The 20,193-nt window shown below is 46.8% G+C and overlaps 1 protein-coding gene across 1 annotated transcript; it reads right to left on the bottom strand.

The window, feature by feature from the left end:
- Positions 1–3,166: 3,166 nt before the first annotated feature.
- LOC147983578 (uncharacterized) lies at positions 3,167–3,945 on the bottom strand. The gene has a single exon (XM_087539542.1). It carries the CDS (start codon positions 3,687–3,689, stop codon positions 3,273–3,275), a length of 417 nt encoding a protein of 138 aa, XP_087395668.1. The 5' UTR covers positions 3,690–3,945; the 3' UTR covers positions 3,167–3,272.
- Positions 3,946–20,193: the final 16,248 nt, after the last annotated feature.

Below are 20,193 nucleotides of genomic sequence, written 5' to 3'. Positions count from 1 at the left end.
TTATTCTTTCCATAATTTATTAGTTGGTGTAAAAAAAATGCACATATATGGTCAAGTACACCAATAAATTTCAAGAAAAAAAAAGTAAATATGGGGTTGTCCTGGTTACTCCCTCCATACATCACAACTAAAGTTGCCATACTTCACAACTAAAATTGCCATCCCCGGGTAACTAAAATTGGCATAAAAAAACGTCAAGACGGAATTGCTTTGTGCCACTCACCAGGGTCCTATGTTTTTTCTATTTTCATCTATTTTTTTTCTCCACTTTTTTTTATTTGATGTGCTTGAAGCTAATTTTGTTTTTTTTTGCAGGTCCGTACCATCTAGCGATGACTATTAGCACTGGCGCGAGCTGAAGGCTCGCCCTAGTGTCGCCAAAGATGAGGCGAACCGGCGCCGGCGCCGACGGCAGGTGGAGAAATAATAATCGTCTCACAGTCGTGAGAAGATGCAAGGGGGTTATTTGTCAATTTTCTTATCTCATCTAATTTATTTTGAAATTTAAATTTCATTCAAGATTAATCTCTCTTTTCGAAACGTGTGGAGGTAACATGCGCGACACTGGTCAAACTAATTTGGGATGGGCTAAGGATGGTATTTCATATATTTTGAGACTGCATAAAATTCAGCAATGTGTTATTTTACAAATATTTAAAAAGAAGATGACTTTTTGAAATACTAACATTGATTCTAATTTTCAACTTAGATTGTTTTCTTTTTTTTGCGGGAACATCATAGGAGCATGGTAAACAATCTTCATGCTGCGGCAGGGAAGTGGTCGGTCGCCAGTCGGAGGCAAAATACGCCAACAACACTAGACAAGCATGGGCGACGCCGGTACGAATAAGAACGACAGGCATAAAATCGGTGTTTTGAAGCTCGAGACACGAAGAAGGAAATCCGGTGAAAGGATCCGGATGGGTGGGGATTCACGGGAGGATTTTTCGGGATGAAAGATTTAGTAGAACCGATTCTTTTCCTCCGTGATTTTCTCTCCTGTTAATACAACTAGAGATTTAGTGGCGGTTCATTATCTGTCATGGTGAGAGGTGACCGGCTGAAGCAAACAGAGGCAATTTTGTTGATACGATGAGAAATTTGGGGAAAGTATCAGGTGATATCAGTTCTTACATGCTACGATGATACCAACTTGCGAAATTCTAATTCAAACATGTTATTAAATATTTCAAAAATCATGAATATTCACAACACATATGTCGACAACGCCTAAAAAAATTCAGATGGAAATCTGAAATATACAAGTAGAAAAAAAGACAAATTCAGATGTAAATAGTGTCATACTGTCAATCAGCTCCCCCTCTTACGTCCCCCTGAGGTAAGAAGGAGCATGTTAAAACAGCTCGTCCGGGCAGCATCATATGTACTGTCAGTCGGCTCAACTATCTGTTTCACCACGTGCAGTGTAGCACATGCCATGCCTTTAATTTGCCGAGCTAGCGGCGATTCTGGTACAGGTCAAGTATGGTGGAGAAACAATTAGCACGGCCCATGGATGCATGCGCACGATCATGCACGCATGTTGTGTGGGAGTCGATCCATGTCCTACGGGAGAAAGTAGTACTCACCAGTAACCGGCGAGTGATTCTGGATGGTCAGGACAGGGGAATGAGTGTGCCCATCGCTTAAAGCTTGGGTAACCTCGTGGGTTTGATCACCACGGTAGAGATCTCGATCGGGGCAGTGCATGCGAAAGCGGAAATCATGCCGCCGCTTTTGGGGTGCATGCTGTGGATTGATAATGAGGACGATGAAACATCCATCATCCCGGCCTCGCGACCCGACCCATGACGGAATCATCATGCACGCATCCAAAAACAAGAATCGCCCGAGAACCCGGGCTCTCTCAGAGTGAGTTTAACGACTCTCGGCCGTCCGGTTGACTTGCTTGATGCGTTTTCGGCCGTTGGATATTGCGATGGGAGGAGCTGAGCCGAATAATGCCTTTTTTCTTTCGGTTTTTTCTTACTATGGAATTACGGCATTTGTTTCGCTGGCGCGTGGGGTCCCTCGTGGGTGGGCCGCGTCAGTCAGTTGCTGTGTCTGGGAGCGTGGCTTGTGCGCCCCGTCGGTGCCCTCCAGCGGTCAAATATCTTGTGCCACCGCCGATAATTCCCGTGCCCCGCTGATAGCATTTTCCTCTTTTCATGTCCCGGCCTTGTGTGTGGTGGCCGCTGGTTGGTCCGTGCGTCGAAGAGGTGAGGGAGGGCGTTGGCTTGCCTCTTTGTGCTCCCATTCGCCCCCTTCTCTCTGGACCTCTCCTCCTCTCGTCGTCGACTCCTAGCCCGCTCTCTTACTTGGCTCCCCTCGCGCCACCGCCTAGCCGACCGCCTATATTCCACGACGACGGCGGTTGCCTCCTCCCATGGTTCTCGTTCTTCACTACCCCGTGTCTCCTTTCCCTCTCCTCGCACCGCTGCTGGACACCGATCCTGTGCCTCCTGCCCTGCTTCAAGTACGCGGCGATGACCGCTGCTGCCGGATCGCCCTTCAGCGACGCAGAGGGCCAGGGCGACACAACGCTCGCCGCCAGTCCCCGATCCCGCGCCTCCAGCCCCTGCTTCCCACACGCAGTGAAGCGGCCGCTGGAGTGGGAGCGGCCTTCGGCGGCGAGGAGGCACAGGGCGACATGGCGGGCGGTGGCGCTGGTGCTCCCCAGTGCAACCACTCCGACGATAGCTACAGCAGCCGACTTTCTTAAGTACTACTCCCTCTGTCCCATCTAGTGTTAAAAACGCTCTTGTATTATGGGACGGAGGGAGTATGTTTATGCTTAGATATGTCATGTCGATGATTTATGAAGTTTTGCGTCGTGTTCTCCTGGTGACATCATGAAAGGTTCGCTAGTATTCATCATAAGATAAGATGGAACAATGTGCTCATCAAGACGATCGATGCCAGAACCACGTACGTGTGTGTTGTGCACGCTTTGTAACCTAGGCTCATCAAGATAATTATAAGAACTTGGGGCGAGTCACGCAGAATCAACGGGTCTGCTTGTTCTCATGCTATGTACGAATAAAATCTTTATATTTTTTTGATAAAAATAAAATCTTTATAATTAATAACTAAAATAAGATAAGGAAGGTCTTCTTTTCCCTAATCCCTAAAAAAATCAAAGCTAGTAAGTATAGTATCGGTTTTATACATCACAGACCTTAAACCAAAATAAGATCAAAGCATCGATCGACCAATCACTGCTGCTACTGGATAAGATCGATCAGCACATACGAATAGACTGACTACCGGACCTAGTCGTCCTCCAACGCGTCGTAATCCTCCTCCTCCGGCGACCACGGCTCCGGCTCGCTGCTCTCGTGCATCCACTGGTCCAGCTCCAAGGCATCATAATCTCCCTCCTCCGGCAGGAGCTGGGCATCCGCCGAGGGCGACGGCGGCGGAGGAGCGACAGCTGCGCCGTCGTTGGGCGGGGTCAAGAACAGCCACCGCAACTCCTCGGGGACCTCCGACGACGGCTTGCCCTTGCGTCCCTCCTGCGTCATCAGCTGATCGTCGTCGAGCGGGGCCAAGAAGCGCAGTCCCCAGAGTTCCTCGGGGACGCCCGGCGACCACACCGGCTCCCGCGTCCACCACTCCATGGCGTCGTAGTCCTCCTGCGCCAGCGGCGACGGATGCTGGTCGTCCGCCGAGAACGGCACCTCCTCCATCGCGAGATCGCGGCGCCGGCACTCGCTGGAGTTGGATGGTTGCTCTCCCGCCGGCAAATTTGATGTTTCGTTGGTTGGCTAATTCGCTCGCGTGGCCGCGTGGGCATGCAGCTGCTGCTTCCGTAGTTTTTTACTACTAGTTAGCGTGCACGTGCGTTGCACGTCTTCACAAATCACAGTATATGTCAGGGAAATGCATAAAAATAGATGTATTTAGAATTAAAATGTGTATAGATAGGGAGAACATTTTTATTGAGTTATATTTGTATAGCTTTTGTTCATCACTATCCTTCTTCTGATTCAAAATGCTAAAATTTGGTCCTAAAGATGCTCATATTTTCTCAATAAAGCAAGCAAATTTTGGCTGTCACTCTGCAATGTATGTACCATTTTACAAGTGGTGAAAGCGAGAAATTATCAGTGAATTTGCAAAGTGTAAAGTTGTCGAAGTCCAAGATATTTGGTGTAGAAGGAAATACAAAATGTTTCATTAAACATAAGTGTTAGTCTAAACAATATGAATGGTAGAAAATGTCCCGCACAGTTAGTCAATATTGTCTGATAAAAGAAATAGTTAGTCAATATTGATCGAAAGTCACACAAATAAAAAGTCATGAAAATGTCCAACAATATGAGTAATAGAATTTTAATGGATGAGCGGTGTTGTGATGTCGCTCAAGTCGTGTGTTCTTACAGCATTGTTAATAGTATAGCCAACAACCGGCTATATGGGTCGTTGTGCCACATATAGCCAATATTATAGTCAACATGTATAGTGGTAAGTTGCTAAGTAGTACGACTTTATTAATGTATGGCCCATCATACACTCTCACAATATTTCTTGGAGTCCGTGTTGCAGCTGGCTATTAATCTACAACCCGCTTTCCTTCTCTCTCCTTTTCTCTCTCATCCAACTCAGTATAAATATAATTGTTTAATCTTTATAGCTTGCTAACTGGACCTTACTACCTCTCTCTTAGTTTACAAGGCGTGCGCGTGCCCCTAGGTCGTCAATTCGACCAACCTAATACAAGTCATATATTACAAAAAATATATCAATATAAACTTTAGATGTTCTATTTTCAAACCGTATAATTTTTGTGTTATATAGTTTATATTAAGATGATAAAATTGATAACCTAGATATACGCGTAGGACTTGTAAACTGAAACGGAGGTAGTATTATACTTGCTCTTAGAAGTGACAGCCATGGCTTAGCTAGGGGGTGGACAGGGTGGTCCATAGCCTATATTTAGGCTAGAAAAAAAAATTCTTCCAAATACATAGATTTACATTAAAAAATTCATTGTTGTACCACCCCGACTCACCGAGCTAGCTATGCCACTCACCATTGTGATAATATAGCTGCATAGAGATAAATGATGTTTCATTCGGCCTGTGTACTGAACTACTGATAGGTTGGAAAAGAAGATTAAATCTAGTTCCGATTGAAAGCCGCTTTGCATTATCCTCAAATCATGTTCGAATGGTGATCTAATCCTGCAACTGTTAGCACCAAAAACCATATTCTTAAAGCACATAATATTCGTTACAACTGTTGTTGCCAATATAAACATCTTTCAAAGTTATCAAAATTCTCAAAAGTTCTCTCATTAAGGAGATAAATGCTAATGAATTTTTTTATCAATCCAAGTCATCCATATTGTTGCCTAGCTCAGGGATTTCACCTCCCCGCTCAGCAACTGCACCATCAATAGGCTTGCAATGGGTGTGCTGACGCGAGCAAGGACGTGGTAGACTGGGCTGACAGCGTGACTGTCTTGTCCGGTCAGACCCTAGTTCGCACCATTGTCATGGAATAAATTGACATCAAACATTACAGAGAAGCGATAATTTACATGCATTAAGAAAAGTCATTGTTGATTTTATCATGCAGTGTGGTAGTATATTCAGAGCAATGAGGCCAGCAGCATCATAAATACGGAGTACTAACCAAAATTCACATGAAAGCAATTGCCATGGGATTTCTAAGAAGTGAGTATATGTCTGGAGAGTCAGAAGCATGGGCCAGCGACACCATAGAGTCAGTAGCATGGGGAAGGATGCCCAACACATGACTGAAGAACAAAGTGCAAGGAAGAAAGACGAACAGACTAACAGATGACTGGATCAGCTACCCATGTTGATGTCGCTTCATCGACGGCAAGCAACTGCATGTCTTCGACTGTAGCATTTGCACATAAATCACCCATTGATCTAGGACAATCACTGATAATCGTTCAAAACCGTGCTTTGACTCAACTCCAATATCTAATAATCGTTCTGCAAACAGAAAAATCAACAAAAAAACAAAAAAAATCAATAAATCATGAGATAATAAAAGGTTATGATAAAAAAAGTGAGAACCAATTCATAACATGAATTCATGAAAACTTCACCATTTAGCTACAGCACGAAATTCAAAAACATCTTCACTGTTGTGTCCCTGATCAAAATCAGGAATAAGTTTCATTAGATCACAAGATCAAGGTGAGAAGAAACAGTCCTTTTGAAAATTCTAATCCCAGAAATAAAGACCACCTACTTGGTGCATCCATCACTTCCCAGTCCGATAAAATCAACTACAACTTCATACAAAATAGGTTTCTTCACAGAAAGAATCTTCCCTCCGCCCTTGTGTGGACACATGAGAGAAGTTTACAAGCTCATGTGAGCACACATTCAAATTATGTAAAACTAATTTTTCTATTGTATGGATAAAACGGAAAACTTTTGACAAATAACCCAACTCTCAAATCTGCACTGCTCGTCTGGAGACGTAATGATTCAGCATAAGTTTTTTTATCCACAACCGGACAAGAAAAGGTGAAAAAGAACTCCAAAATTTCGGTAATTGGTTACGGTTTTATATTAAAAGCTGAAAACTTGATAAGGGTATTATTCAGAAGGGTAAACATAGCAGTTAGACATCAGTTCTGTAGAAGCTCAAAAGAGTGAGAGGAAGACTAAAAAACACATGTGAGTAGAGAAAGCGAAGACAATGGAATTGTTTGGAAATAAGAACAATACCTGAAGCAAAAAATGATGGTACAATAGGTGGCACCAAAATGGCTTAAGAAGTATGGAACATTATCATGTTGGTTTCAAATATGCAGATTAGAGATGTATAATACTCTAAATATTCGGATGCTTTATAATATAAAGCGGGGGTAAACCCTTTGTCGGGATACTCTAACTATAGTTGAACATATCAGTCGGGTAGAAAATTCAGAGAACATGGTAATCCCTTACTCAAATGTAACATTGCGCGTGTGCTTAGTCGAAACTCGAAAGTATCTCTTATACCAAGGAAGAATATCTGCACCATATGTCTTCAGGCTAACTTATGACTGGTTGAGATATCTCTTGTGAGGAATCATTCTGGAGAAGCCTGCAACATAAGCGTTATGCCAGTACCACCAGCGAACTGAAGTCATAGAAATCAACCTTAGTTCGTAGATTTGATTTGGCAGGCGAGGCAGAGCTGGTCGCCAGGGTGGAGATCGCCACAGCGGGCGTCGTCCACGGCGGGGGACATGGCGGCCAAGATGAAAAAGGATCGCTCGATTGACCGCACGGCTGGTCCTGCCCTTGCACAACTGCTCCTGCCGCCTCCCCTTGCGCGTGCAGGTCGGCACCGATTGTGCCCTCGCCGGCGGGCTGCGGCGGACGGGCGCGGCGCTGCCGGAGGAGCGGAGGCATCCCGGCGAGACTGTGCTGGGGAAGACGCGGCTGGGCGCGCCTCTACCGGAGGTCGCCGCATCCAGCGCCAGGGATGGGTCGGCGCCGCCATCAGATGGGATCATCGGCGGCGGCAGTCCGCGGTCGCGTCCGTGGGGCAGCAGAGGATCTGCGGGGAGCGGCCGAGCGGAGGATCTGCGGGAGGCGTGGGTAGCAGAAGAGGACCAGCGAAGGTCGTGGGTTCGTGCGGGCAGTTTTGTTCAGGATGAAGGAATGAGGAGGATTAGTGGTGCGAGTCGTTTTGCGTTTGTGCGGGTCCTTTTGCTTACTGTGTGATCAGTGGCTTGCTAGTGTTAAACATAGAAAGACTATGGACCATTAGATGTTGATGATGGATGGTTGTGATCATTTGGATCTGCCTCTTTTTTTTTATAGTGGTAGTAGATGGCATGGTGGGTAATTAAAGCGTAAAACGCGTTTAGTATGCTGGAGGGATGTAGACCATCAGATTGCAGGTTTTGATGGATAGGATGATCTGGTTCTTCGCCTTTTTTTTTTATAGTGGTAGTAGATAGTAGATGAAAGAGAAGAAAATCGATCGGGGAGCCTGCCGGAGTCTGTCCGATTCCAACTCTGGTACGGCATATTGATTTATCAACTCTTCAAATATCTGATCAGAAAGCTCATATGCGTCCAGAATTCAGCGGAAACAAAAATCTGAAATTCCGTACTGGTGTCGACAAAACGTCCGAGGTTCGATCGGATTGCAGCCTTGCTTGAGCTAGTTGTAAATTCAACGCCCCATAGTTCGCCTAGGATTCGAACCTGAGTAGTATAAACATAGTTTTAAATAGCCGGCGATAGCTTCGCTATAGCTGTTTAAGGATGTTGACGCTAAATGATTTCATGTACGATTTACCGAGTTATAGTTGTTTCTAAAAGTCGTCGCTAAATGTCATAGCTCACTATTTAAAACATTGAGTATAAAGCGTAGTGCAAATGGCAGATCGAGCGAGTCATGGCGATTGCGGCGACCGGGTCCAAACGTATCTGTAGTACAATGCTCGATTCCTCCACACCAAGTGCAACCGAACGGCACGCCATGGCGCCGGTGGGACGCTACCTTTGGTCCGACCTCGACAGCGAGCTCCTCGCGTCCATCGCCGCGCGCATGTCTCTAAGGGACTACGCCTGCCTCCGCAGCGTCTGCGCCGCGTGGCGCTTCGCCCTCACTCCGCCGACGTACCCTCGCCTTCTCTCCCTCTCCCCCGCGGACGACCACGGCCGGCGCACCGCCTCCCTTGTCGGCCTCCCGATGCGACGCCGGTTCCACCTCCACACGGTCTACCCCACGCTCGACGACGGCGACGACGACCGCGATGGGCCCGTAATCAACCGCAGCGTGCGCGTCGTCGGCTCAGGCAACGGCCGCTTTGCCCTCGCCGTCGACCAGAAGCACAAGGACCCCCGGCCCCAGGGCAGCGTCTTTCCTAGCGGCTGGAAGAGGAGGGTCTTCCTCGTCGACCCCCCGCGCCGGCGAGGAGGTCGTGCTCGTCTCCCCGACTCCGACCGAGGACTACGACGAGATGTCGGTACGCAAGGTCGTGTTCGCGCCGAAACCGAATGCCGTCTGGGCGGTCGTGGCCCTGTACAACCGCGAGAAGGTGGCCTACATCGACGGCAAAGTGGACAAGAACTGGACGACCGTCGGCGTCCTCACCGGCAACATGGCGTGCCTCGTCGACATGGCCTTTGATCCTGCCGCTCCCGACAAGGTGTACTTGCTCGACTCACGTGCTGGCCTGCACGTGCTCCGCGTGCCCCGCGGCGGCCACAACAGCCTGGAGCGGGCCGTAGTCGAGCCATTGGCAGCCCTCGTGCTCAACCCCAACCCGACGGCCGCCTACACCCCGCCCTACGACGCCGCGTCCCCGCTGATGGTCACCAAGTACATCTTCTTCTGCCATGGCAGCTTGTACCAGGTGTGGAGGAACACAAATGCCAATTTTATCTCATGGAGCCGGAACTTCACAAGGACGAGACTTGCCTGCTCCTCGCGTGTGTGCCCATCCATGCTCCGCATACATGGCTTGATTTGATTGAAACAAAATAAGGTCCGGTCCCATCTCCTTAAAATCAGGGGGGAAGATGATTAGATTAGAAAGAATAAAGGAAAACGACAGCTGTAAAATGAAGTGGAAGCACGAATGGAAGCACGGAAGGAAGCAGGCAAACCGGATCCACTTCACAATGTCCGCGGGCGAGATCTTCGTCCTCAGGTACGATCCTGGGCGCTGGCCATGCTGGGCCGCTGTGATGGATCTCGGAGGCTACTCCGTGTTTGTCGGCAAGATCAGCAGCCCGAGGATGGTGCGGGCCGCCGCTCTCCCAGGGGTTAGAGCAAATAGCGTGTACTGGATGGACGGGATGGGTGTTCCCATGGTGTGTGATATAGCCACGGGGATCTCTGAGCCTTGTGTCCTCCCTTATGGCCCATGCAAAGATGATTGCTGGTACTTCAATAGCGAAGGGCCGGAATTGAAGACGGTGTCGATGTATAAGGCTGGTCGTAATGGGAGTATCATAAGCGGTATCATGCATGCCAACTAAATTTTTTAGATGATCTGGCACACAATTAAATGAAAAAAAGAGAAGGTGTGGTATCATATTATGATACCGTATCATATTAAATATAGTACTACTTTGTGTCATGCATGACAATTAATAAGACAACCTATAAGATACTAACTTATGATACTAAGCATTACGGAAGTAGTATCATAGACTAGTATCATATGCATGATACTAGTATATGATACTTCCCATTACGATCAGCCTAAGTCATCTTACGAAAACCAAATAATTACAAAACACATAGATGCGGTGCATTAACTTTCACGTTATTTCTTGTTTTTTTGACATAAATAAAGAAATTAAACAATAAGAGATGTGAGGTGTATATGCTTTTAATAACTTGAGACTACCAAATATGACATGCAATGGTCAGCTTGTTGCATACAATGTCATTAATTTGTAAATAAACATTAAGTTCTCTCGTTTTCTCTTCACCTTGGTCACGGTGCATAACCTAAGATAGAGGAGTACTAGTTTTGGTTCTAGGATGGTGAGGGGTAGCGAGCGTGTTTGGCTCAATGATTTACCTCTTGATGTAGTTAGTGCCGTGGCCGGTGATTTAACTGCGCCAACTAGTTAATTTAAATGCATGCTATTTCAAGTCAAAAAATAAAGTTAACATCATATGTATCTCTCTTTGCGGGTAACACCGTATGTATCTTTTTTTAGTTAACATCCTATGTATGTGGAGAGGTTGTGCAAGATTGGAGAAATACCGATGTGCATAACATATTAACATGTAACTTTTCCGTGGGTAAAAGAGAGCAGAAATATCCCCTGATTTCCAACTATTCAAAACTAGACGTTCCTACTGTTTTCACGAGATTTTTGGTGAAATATATACTATTAAATCATCATATTAGAGGCATACTTCTTCTAATCTAATGATATTGTTTTAATGTGTTCCATCTTAATGTTTTTTATGTATTAATTCTTAAGTCAGAGTTGGTGAAATTTGCATGCACCAATTAAAAGATGGTATGTAGTTACGACAAAGATAATATTAGGCTGGTCGTAACGGGAGTATCATAAATGGTATCATGCATACCAACTAGACTTTTTAAATGATGTGGCATACAATTAAATAAAGAAAGAGAGGTTGTGATATCATATCATGATACCGTATTATATTAAATGTTGTACTACTGTGTGTCATGTATAGCAATTAATAAAGTAACCTAAGATACTAATTTATAATACTATGCATTACGGAAGTAGTATCACACACTAGTATCCTATGCATAATACTAGTGTATGATACTCTCCACTACCATCAGCCTTAAATACGATTCCTCTTATTTCCACAGATTAAAACTCTATTTGTGAATACAAGAAACTACTACGCTAGATAATTCCAAGCAGTTTATAATTCCAATGGTATACTCAAATTTAAATTACCGGTCAAAGTTAAGCTCACAATACCAGCGGTAGTTGTAAACCGGCCGGAGGGAGTTTATAGAAACCCTAGCCATGGATTGCTCCGAAACAACAGTTCAGACTAGTATGTTTGTTGTTTGTGAGGGAGTATGTGATCTGGAGGACTTTGTAGTCAGGTGTCATGTTAACTCTCTGAAAGTGCAACTATCCCTAGATGGTTTTGGTAATTCATAACAACATATAGCTCATTGAGTTAATGCTATTCCAAGATAACTATTTCAGGAAAGCTCAATGATTGGCATGGCATGGATGTGAAAGTGGAACCCTCAAAATGCTAAGGACAAATGATTGGCTCAAGCTCAAAAGCTCAAGACTCTTTATTTTATATTTTAGTGATCCAAGATCACATTGAGTCTTTAGGAAAAGCCAATACAATCAAGGAGGGATGAGATGTTGCTTAATGAGCCTCTTGCTTCATGTGCTTAGTGATATGCTCCAAAACCCTCAACTACTTTTCCATATCCACATATGACCTAAACCCTAAGCCAAACTCGGTCCTACCGATTCTTTCTATCCGGCGCCACCGAGTTTCACTTGTCATAAGCCACTGCCAAACCCTAGCAATTCGGTTCTACCGATAGGGATCTCGATCTCACCGAGATGGGATTGCGAACTCTCTGTTTCCCTTTCGTAACTTTTCGGTCTCACCGAAAGAGCGAATTGGTCCCACCGAGATTGCAATGTAAACTCTTTGTTTTCCTTTTGTAACTTTTCGGTCTCACCGAAAGAGCAAATCGGTCCCACCGAGTTTACCTGACCAACTCTCTGGTTAGCTTATTACCAAACTCGGTCTCACCGAGTTTGTGTAATCGGTCTCACCGAGATTACGTTATGCCCAAACCCTAACCATATCGGTCCTACCGAGTTGCATGTCAGTCCCACCGAAAATCTCTAACGGTCACTAGGTTTACCTTTTCGGTCCGACCGAGTTTGTTGATTCGGTCCCACCGAGATTGGAAAACTGTGTGTAACGGTTGGATTTTGTGTGGAGGCTATATATACCCCTCCACCTCCTCTTCATTCGTGGAGAGAGCCATCAGAACACATACACAATTCCAACTCATATGTTCTGAGAGAGAACCACCTACTCATGTGTTGAGACCAAGATATTCCATTCCTACCATATGAATCTTGATATCTAGCCTTCCCCAAGTTGCTTTCCACTCAAATCTTCTTTCCACAAAATCCAAATCCTATGAGAGAGAGTTGAGTGTTGGGGAGACTATCATTTGAAGCACAAGAGCAAGGAGTTCATCATCAACACACCATTTGTTACTTCTTGGAGAGTGGTGTCTCCTAGATTGGCTAGGTGTCACTTGGGAGCCTCCGACAAGATTGTGGAGTTGAACCAAGGAGTTTGTAAGGGCAAGGAGATCGTCTACTTCGTGAAGATCTACCGCTAGTGAGGCAAGTCCTTCGTGGGCGATGGCCATGGTGGGATAGACAAGGTTGCTACTTCGTGGACCCTTTGTGGGTGGTTGTTTCTTCGTGGACCCTTCGTGGGTGGAGCCCTCCGTGGACTCGCGCAATTATTACCCTTCGTGGGTGGAGCCCTCCGTGGACTCGCGCAACCGTTACCCTTCGTGGGTTGAAGTCTCCATCAACGTGGATGTAGGATAGCACCACCTATCCGAACCACGGGAAAAACATCCGTGTCTCCAATTGCGTTTGAATTCTCCAAACCCTTTCCTTTACATTCTTACAAGTTGCATGCTTTACTTTCCGCTGCCAATATACTCTTTGCATACTTGCTTGAATTGTGTGATGATTGCTTGACTTGTCCTACAATAGCTAAAATCTGCCAAGAACTAAAATTGGGAAAAGGTTAAGTTTTTATTTGGTCAAGTAGTCTAATCACCCCCCTCTAGACATACTTTCGATCCTACACTCTCCTTAGAGCATCTCCAATGGCGGCGGCAAAAATCACGCGCGGGATGCTTTCGCGCACTCCAGCGAAGGTGGAAAACTCGTGCGCCCGGGAAAAAGCGGGAGCTCGCGCGCTAGATTTGGCACATCTATAAGTTGCGGCGCCTGCCACGCGGCCTTCCATCGCTATCCACATTGCCACGTGCTCTCTCCCCGCTTCCTCGCCCCGTCACCGCCGCGCCACCATGCCGCCGCGCTGTCGGGGATCTTCAGGTTACCGCGGCATCCGCAAGCGCCCCTCCGCCGCCTTCTACGCCGGGATTTCAGTCCGGCGACGTCCACCTCGGCCTCGGCACATTCGAAACCGCGCACGAGGCCGCCTGCATGTACGACGTGAAGGCATGGAGCCTCCAGAGGCCTCGCCAACTGATGAACTTCCAGGATGTCTAGACATGCGAGCAGGCGCAGGCCGTCGCCCCTCCGCCGCGGCTAATAACTGACGCCGACCGTCAGAAACACCATCGGCGGCAGCGCCGGCTCCTTATCACCGAGGCGGACGAGCGAGCCATGGCCGAGCGGCACCAGCGCCACCCAGAGGACGTCGCCAACGAGAATGCCTTTTGGGCGAAGAGGGGGCAAGGTGGCGCGTGGAACGGGCGGACAGGCGTCGTCGAAAGGCACTGGCGATATCGCAGTGCGACACATTGCCACGTGCTCTCTCCCCGCTTCCTCGCCCCGCCACCGACGCGCCATCGCTACGCCACCATGCCGCCGCGCTGTCGGGGATCTTCAATGGAGCTTCTTCGGAGCTTCAACGGAGCATGCCGAGGGCTGCAATGGAGCATCACCGGGGTTTTCGGAGCTCTGCCGCCGCTGCAATGGATCTTCGCCGGAGCTGCAATGGAGTCTGTCAGGGGCTGCAATTGAACACTTCCGGGGTTGTTGGAGCTCGCCGCCGCTGCAATGGAGCTTCACCGGAGCTACAAATGGAGCGCTGCCGGGATCGATGGAGCTCTGTGGCGGCTACAATGGAGCTTCACCGGAGCCGCAATGGAGCACCACCTAGGGCTCGAGCTTTTTTCGCGCTGCGGTGAAGCATTGCCATCCGAGGCTCGCCGTCGGTCTGCAACTGACCAGCTATTTCAACGAAACAACTCCGTTTGCGGCACCTTCTGTTACACAGCACCGCCGTCGGGCGCTCGAGCTGACAGGGGGTGCCATGGCGCTGAGAACTGGGGCTGCTGCTTTTTTCTCTCCGACGCAAAGTGTACGCGCTGTTTGGTGGGTAGCAGCCGCCAAAAGAAACGCGAAGGGAAAAGCTGAGTGGGTTGACTCGATGGATCGCACGGCTGATGTTGCTTCCTGATGGCCCGATCGAGTGGCTAACAAGGCGGCTTATCCTATGCAGGGATCAACCGGATGATTTGTAGCAACCGCCCAAATTATTCCCCGATCCAAAAAGATGTTCCTTTGGCGATTCATCCAGGCCAGGTGCAGGGAGACGGGAGTACGGGACGCCGGCGCCGCGCCGGCCGTGCCCTGGGCTCACCTGCCTGCCGAGCTCCTCGTGTCCATCGCCGCCGCCGACGGCCTGTCTCTACGAGACTACACGTCCATCCGCGGCGTCTGCAACGCGTGGCGCTCCTCCCTCTTGCCGCCGTCCTACGCGGGCCTCCTCTCCCTCGGCAACGACCACGACAACTACAGCGCCTCCGTCTTCTCCCTTTCGATGCGGCGCTGGTTCCACCTCCACACGGTGTCCACCGATCTCCACGACCCCGCCCGCCTTCTCGGTGTTTTCGACTTCTTACTCCCGATGCGGCGGCCCTCGTTCCAGCCTCACCCGATGCTCTCCGCGCTCGACCACCACGCCCAACGGCCCCGCGCCCGTGTCGTTGGCTCGGGCAACGGACGCTTCGCCCTCGCCGTCGACCAGGAACACTGGAACGACATGGGCACCAGCAGCTGGAGGAGGATCTTCCTCGTCGAACCCCGCACTGGCAAGGAGGTTGAGCTCGTCTCTCCGCCCAGGGCTCACGAGGACGAGTGCGTACGCAAGATCGTGTTCGCGCCGAACCCGAACTACGACTGGACCGTCGTGGCCCTGTGCAACAGGGACGAGCTGGCCTACATCGACGGTAAGGTGGACAGGAAGTGGACGACCACCGACATCATCGACCGCTACCTTGTCGACCTAGCCTTCTACGACGCCGGCCATGAGCTGTACTGCTACTGCCTCGACTCACGCGGGGGCGTGCACGCGCTCCGCACCCCCCGCGGCTATCAAGACGACCAGCTGACACTCGTGTGGAGGTGCGACTTTGACCCGACCACCTTCTATAAACTCACATCCACCAAGCACATCTTCTTCTGCCATGGCAGCCTGTACCAGGTGTGGCAGAATAACAGCTGCAACATCACCTCGGGGACCGGGTACTTCAGAATGTCTGCGGACGAGATCTTCGTCCTGAGGTACGACCTTGGGCGCATCCCGTGCTGGGACGCCGTGAGGGATCTTGGAGGCTGTTCCGTGTTCGTCGGCAACAAGAGCAGCCCCGCCGTGGTGCGAGCCGGCACCATCCCGGGGGTGAGAGCAGACTCTGTGTACTGGATCGACTCGAAGGGCGTTCCCATGGTGTGTGATATAGCCACCGGGACCTCCAAGCCGTGTGTGCTTCCTTATGGTGCGTGCAAAGGTAACTGCTGGTACTTCGGTGATGACAACATGACGAACATTATTGACGACGAAGAAAGAAATGGGAGAAATTGAATGGGCGTGTGCTCATCTTGAGATCCATGATTGCAGAAGAGTAATTAATTGAGGTGAGCGACGGACATAATTTCGCATCGCGAGTGTCAAGAAGCATCAAGATATAGCGATGGTCATAATCTCTCTCCAGGCGCTAACATCGGGCGAAGAACTCTGCAGACCAGCAGATCATGCTTCGGTGGAGGGAGATTTTTAGATACGCTCTCGTATTCCCCATCCTGTAGCTCCTTTTGTATCTTTGTTCTCACTCCTTTTCTTCTGTTCCTAGTTCAACATGGCTTGGCAATGGCCAGCTGCATTTTCCGTGCAGCGCTAACATTGCCTTTATGTAATTGATCTCGGTCACCCAGGTTTCATACTTTCTCCGTCACGGTTTAGAATGCACGTTTGGAAATTCTCTAGGACCTAGGTGGTTATCTATTGGTTGTGAGATGAGTTTAAAAATAGCATTCACACTACGCATGCATATAGAAATAGTATACGGAGTACTAATTAGCTACTAGAAATAAATGCAATGCGCCCTAAACCTTGTCTATTGTGGAAACGCACGCAAATTTAATTATGCCTTCTAAACCGTGACGGAGGGAGTACCTGTTTTGAAATGCATAAGGCATAAATTGCTCTGCCTTTTCTTTCAAAAAATAATAATCTCTCACCCTAAATTATACTTGAAGATCTAGCTTTGTCTACTATATATTGATCGGTCAAGCTGTTTTTAAAATTGACCAAGATTATAAAGAAAATGCCTACAACCTCAAACATATATAATATGGAATTATTTTCTACAATAAATCTAACTGACCCAAACAAGCATAAGAAAAAAAAAGAACACACCCACACGAATCTCCGTGTAAGATCAATGATATAGGATTTAAATGTGCATTACTTATGACACATCTAGATGTGCTTTAGAAAAACTGTTTTTTATAGATATAATCAAACTTAGGGCTCCTTTGATTCAAAGGAATTCTTTAGGATTTTTGGAGGATTGAAATCCTTAGGAATTTTTCCTATGTCGGCCCTTTGATTTATAGGATTTGATTCCATAGGAATTTATCCTATGAAATCTTTTGCACTACATTTCATAGGAAATCTAACATCCACTCCAACCTTTTTTTATAATTCCTTTGTTTTTCATGTGGCATCAAACACTCTTTGCTAATCCTATAAGATTCAAGTTGACATGCCATTGCAATCCTATACTTTTCCTATTCTTACATTTTCAAAATCCTGTGAATCAAAGAGGCCCTTAAAGATGTTTGACTTAAGACACAGAGGAAGTATGTCATTTTTTAAACAGGGCAATGGTCGGGACCATGGCACAATCTCTTTGTCCCACTGGTTATCTTACACTTTTGTTTTCACAAATATTTGAATCACCCATCTTTTGTAGTAGTGGAGCAAAGTTATTCAAAGAGAGAAGGCAAACTTTGAACCCACGACTTACCGCTTTATTCACGATTCAACCATCAACTCCAAAACATGTTACTGCTCACCCTCCAACCTGCCACACCATTAATTACACAACCAGGGGCTCGGTTGATTGCCTAGTCAATTGATCCAATGAGCTCATTGACTCGAGGAGTCAACGTGGGCTGCCCTTCTCTCTCTCTCTCTCTCTCTATCTCTCTCTCTCGCACACGCATGCGCACATCCCCCGAACCATGTCCCTCCTCTCCCTAGCGACCGTCTTTGCTACCACCCACCCAAGTGAGTTTGGCAAGAGAGTGTTCAAATATGCAATACTAAACTACAGTTTGTGGGAGAGGACGAAAATAAAGTTTCCAAAGGATTATGGTGATGGGATGAGAGCAAAGAGCACTTGGACAAGCTATCCATGAGTTTGTTTGTTGAGGAAAACAAGAAAGTTTGAAAACTGGCAGATAACATCTTTCATTGATGAGACTCAAAGAGAAACAACAAGCTGGCCAGAAATAAGGGTTTAATACAAATGAATCGTCTGCCTGAAGTGTGCTTAAAGAAGATCTAAGACTAGCCACAGTGGTCAGTGGGGAGTAACTTAGACTAGTAACATGCATATGTTACTAATCTATCTTATTACCTCTACAGTGAGGAGTAACATATATGTGGTGTCATGAAACACTTTATTTATTACGTTGTAGACTCATTTTGCCTTGATATGTGTGATGTTACTGATAAGGTATCATCAGCCGACTCAACAACAGGAAATTCAGTGGCGCGAGGAGTTTCCAGAGGTGACTTTAAAATGCCTTGACTCATCTTGCCTTATTAAACACAACTACACAACTGCAGTTGTTGGATAAACACATCGAGATCGACTGGGTGTGAGTTACCTTTTTTAGGGGATCACAACTGAGTGTGAGTGGAAACAGAATGAATCATGGGAAAGGTGCAAAGCGGAGATTCTGGTGGAAGGAGACACGACCATGCAAGGGGGGGGGGGGGGGGGGGGGGGGGATACCTTCATTTAAAGCCATTTTTCCTTCTTTCGTACAAGCGTGTAGATCATAATTATTATCAACCAGGCAAATACGAATCAAAAGATAATGCATGGTGGGTGAAATGATGCACCTCTCATGGTGGGTGAAAATATCTAGGAAACATGTTCAATATAAATACAATATGAACCTAAAAAAATGTTTTAATGAACTTTTGTACCTATAACCTCTAGAATTTCTCGCCACTGGGCCCACTCATCAATATCTTACCATTTTATTCTCTTTTTTTCTACTACACCAAAATGTTAATCGTGCATCTCATAGGACCGGCCCTTGAGTCGCCGATGCCCCAGCACCGGCGAGCTCGCCCGCAAGGACACCTAGCCAATCCATGTACTGTTTCACGCCCCCGAATCTTTGTGCCGCAAAGTTGAACAAGTCAAACAGAACATGTCTACTCTGCATCAAACGACGCAATGGAGAAGACTAGAAAAATAAAGTTTATTCTACCCTCCAGTCCACCGCTCTCCCTCATACATTAGTCATGCATTTTATCTTTACCATCATAATTTGAAATGCTTTTTTTTCACTAACAGAGTTCACATTGGGGCGGCGTCGTGTTGGCTTTGAACTCGTGCCTTCTTAGGAACCAATGTTAGGCTATGTAAAGCAATAACTAAATACCCTGCAAGTTACCATGGGACAAAAAGCTCTTCTATATTTGAGTTCTACGGTTTACTATGTTACCATGTTACCACATCTGTTGTAATTAACGCAACCAACCAGCACAGAACCAAATGCTTCTTCAAAAGTCTGTACAAAACCAAATGCTTTGATCACACTATCAAAGCGTTTATTCCAACTCCGAGAGGCTTGCACCAGTCCATAAATGGAACGCTGGAGCTTGCACACTTTGTTAGCTCCCTTTGGATCGACAAAACCTTCCGGCTGCATCATATACAACTCTTCTTTCAGAAATCCATTCAAGAATGCAGTTTTGACATCCATTTGCCATATTTCATAATCATAAAATGCGGCAATTGCTAACATGATTCAGACAGACTTAAGCATCGCTACAGGTGAGAAGGTCTCATCGTAGTCAATCCCTTGAACTTGTCGAAAATCTTTTGCAACAAGTCGAGCTTTGTAGACAGTATCATTACCGTCAGCGTCAGTCTTCTTCTTGAAGATCCATTTATTCTCAATTGCTTGCCGATCTTTGGGCAAGTCAACCAAAGTCCACACTTTGTTCTCATACATGGATCCCATCTCAGATTTCATGGCTTCAAGCCATTTTATGGAATCTGGGCTCACCATCGCTTCTCCATAGTTCGTAGGTTCATCATGATCTAGTAGCATGACTTCCAGAACAGGATTACCGTACCACTCTGGTGCGGATCTTACTCTGGTTGATCTATGAGGTTCAGTAGTATCTTGTTCTGAAGTTTCATGATCATCATCATTAGCTTCCTCACTAATTGGTGTAGGTGTCACAGAAACCGGTTTCTGTGATGTACTACTTTCCAATAAGGGAGCATGTACAATTACCTCATCAAGTTTTACTTTCCTCCCACTCACTTCTTTCGAGAGAAACTCCTTCTCTAGAAAGTTTCCGAATTTAGCAACAAAAGTCTTGCCTTAGGATCTGTGATAGAAGGTGTATCCAATAGTTTCCTTTGGATATCCTATGAAGACG

The sequence above is a fragment of the Triticum urartu genome, chromosome 2A, assembly GCF_056163025.1.
Source record: "Triticum urartu cultivar PI428250 chromosome 2A, HENAU_Tu73, whole genome shotgun sequence".
NCBI lineage: Eukaryota > Viridiplantae > Streptophyta > Magnoliopsida > Poales > Poaceae > Triticum > Triticum urartu.
Note: the sequence above shows the minus strand (reverse complement) of the source record. Positions and strands in the feature narration are given on the sequence as shown.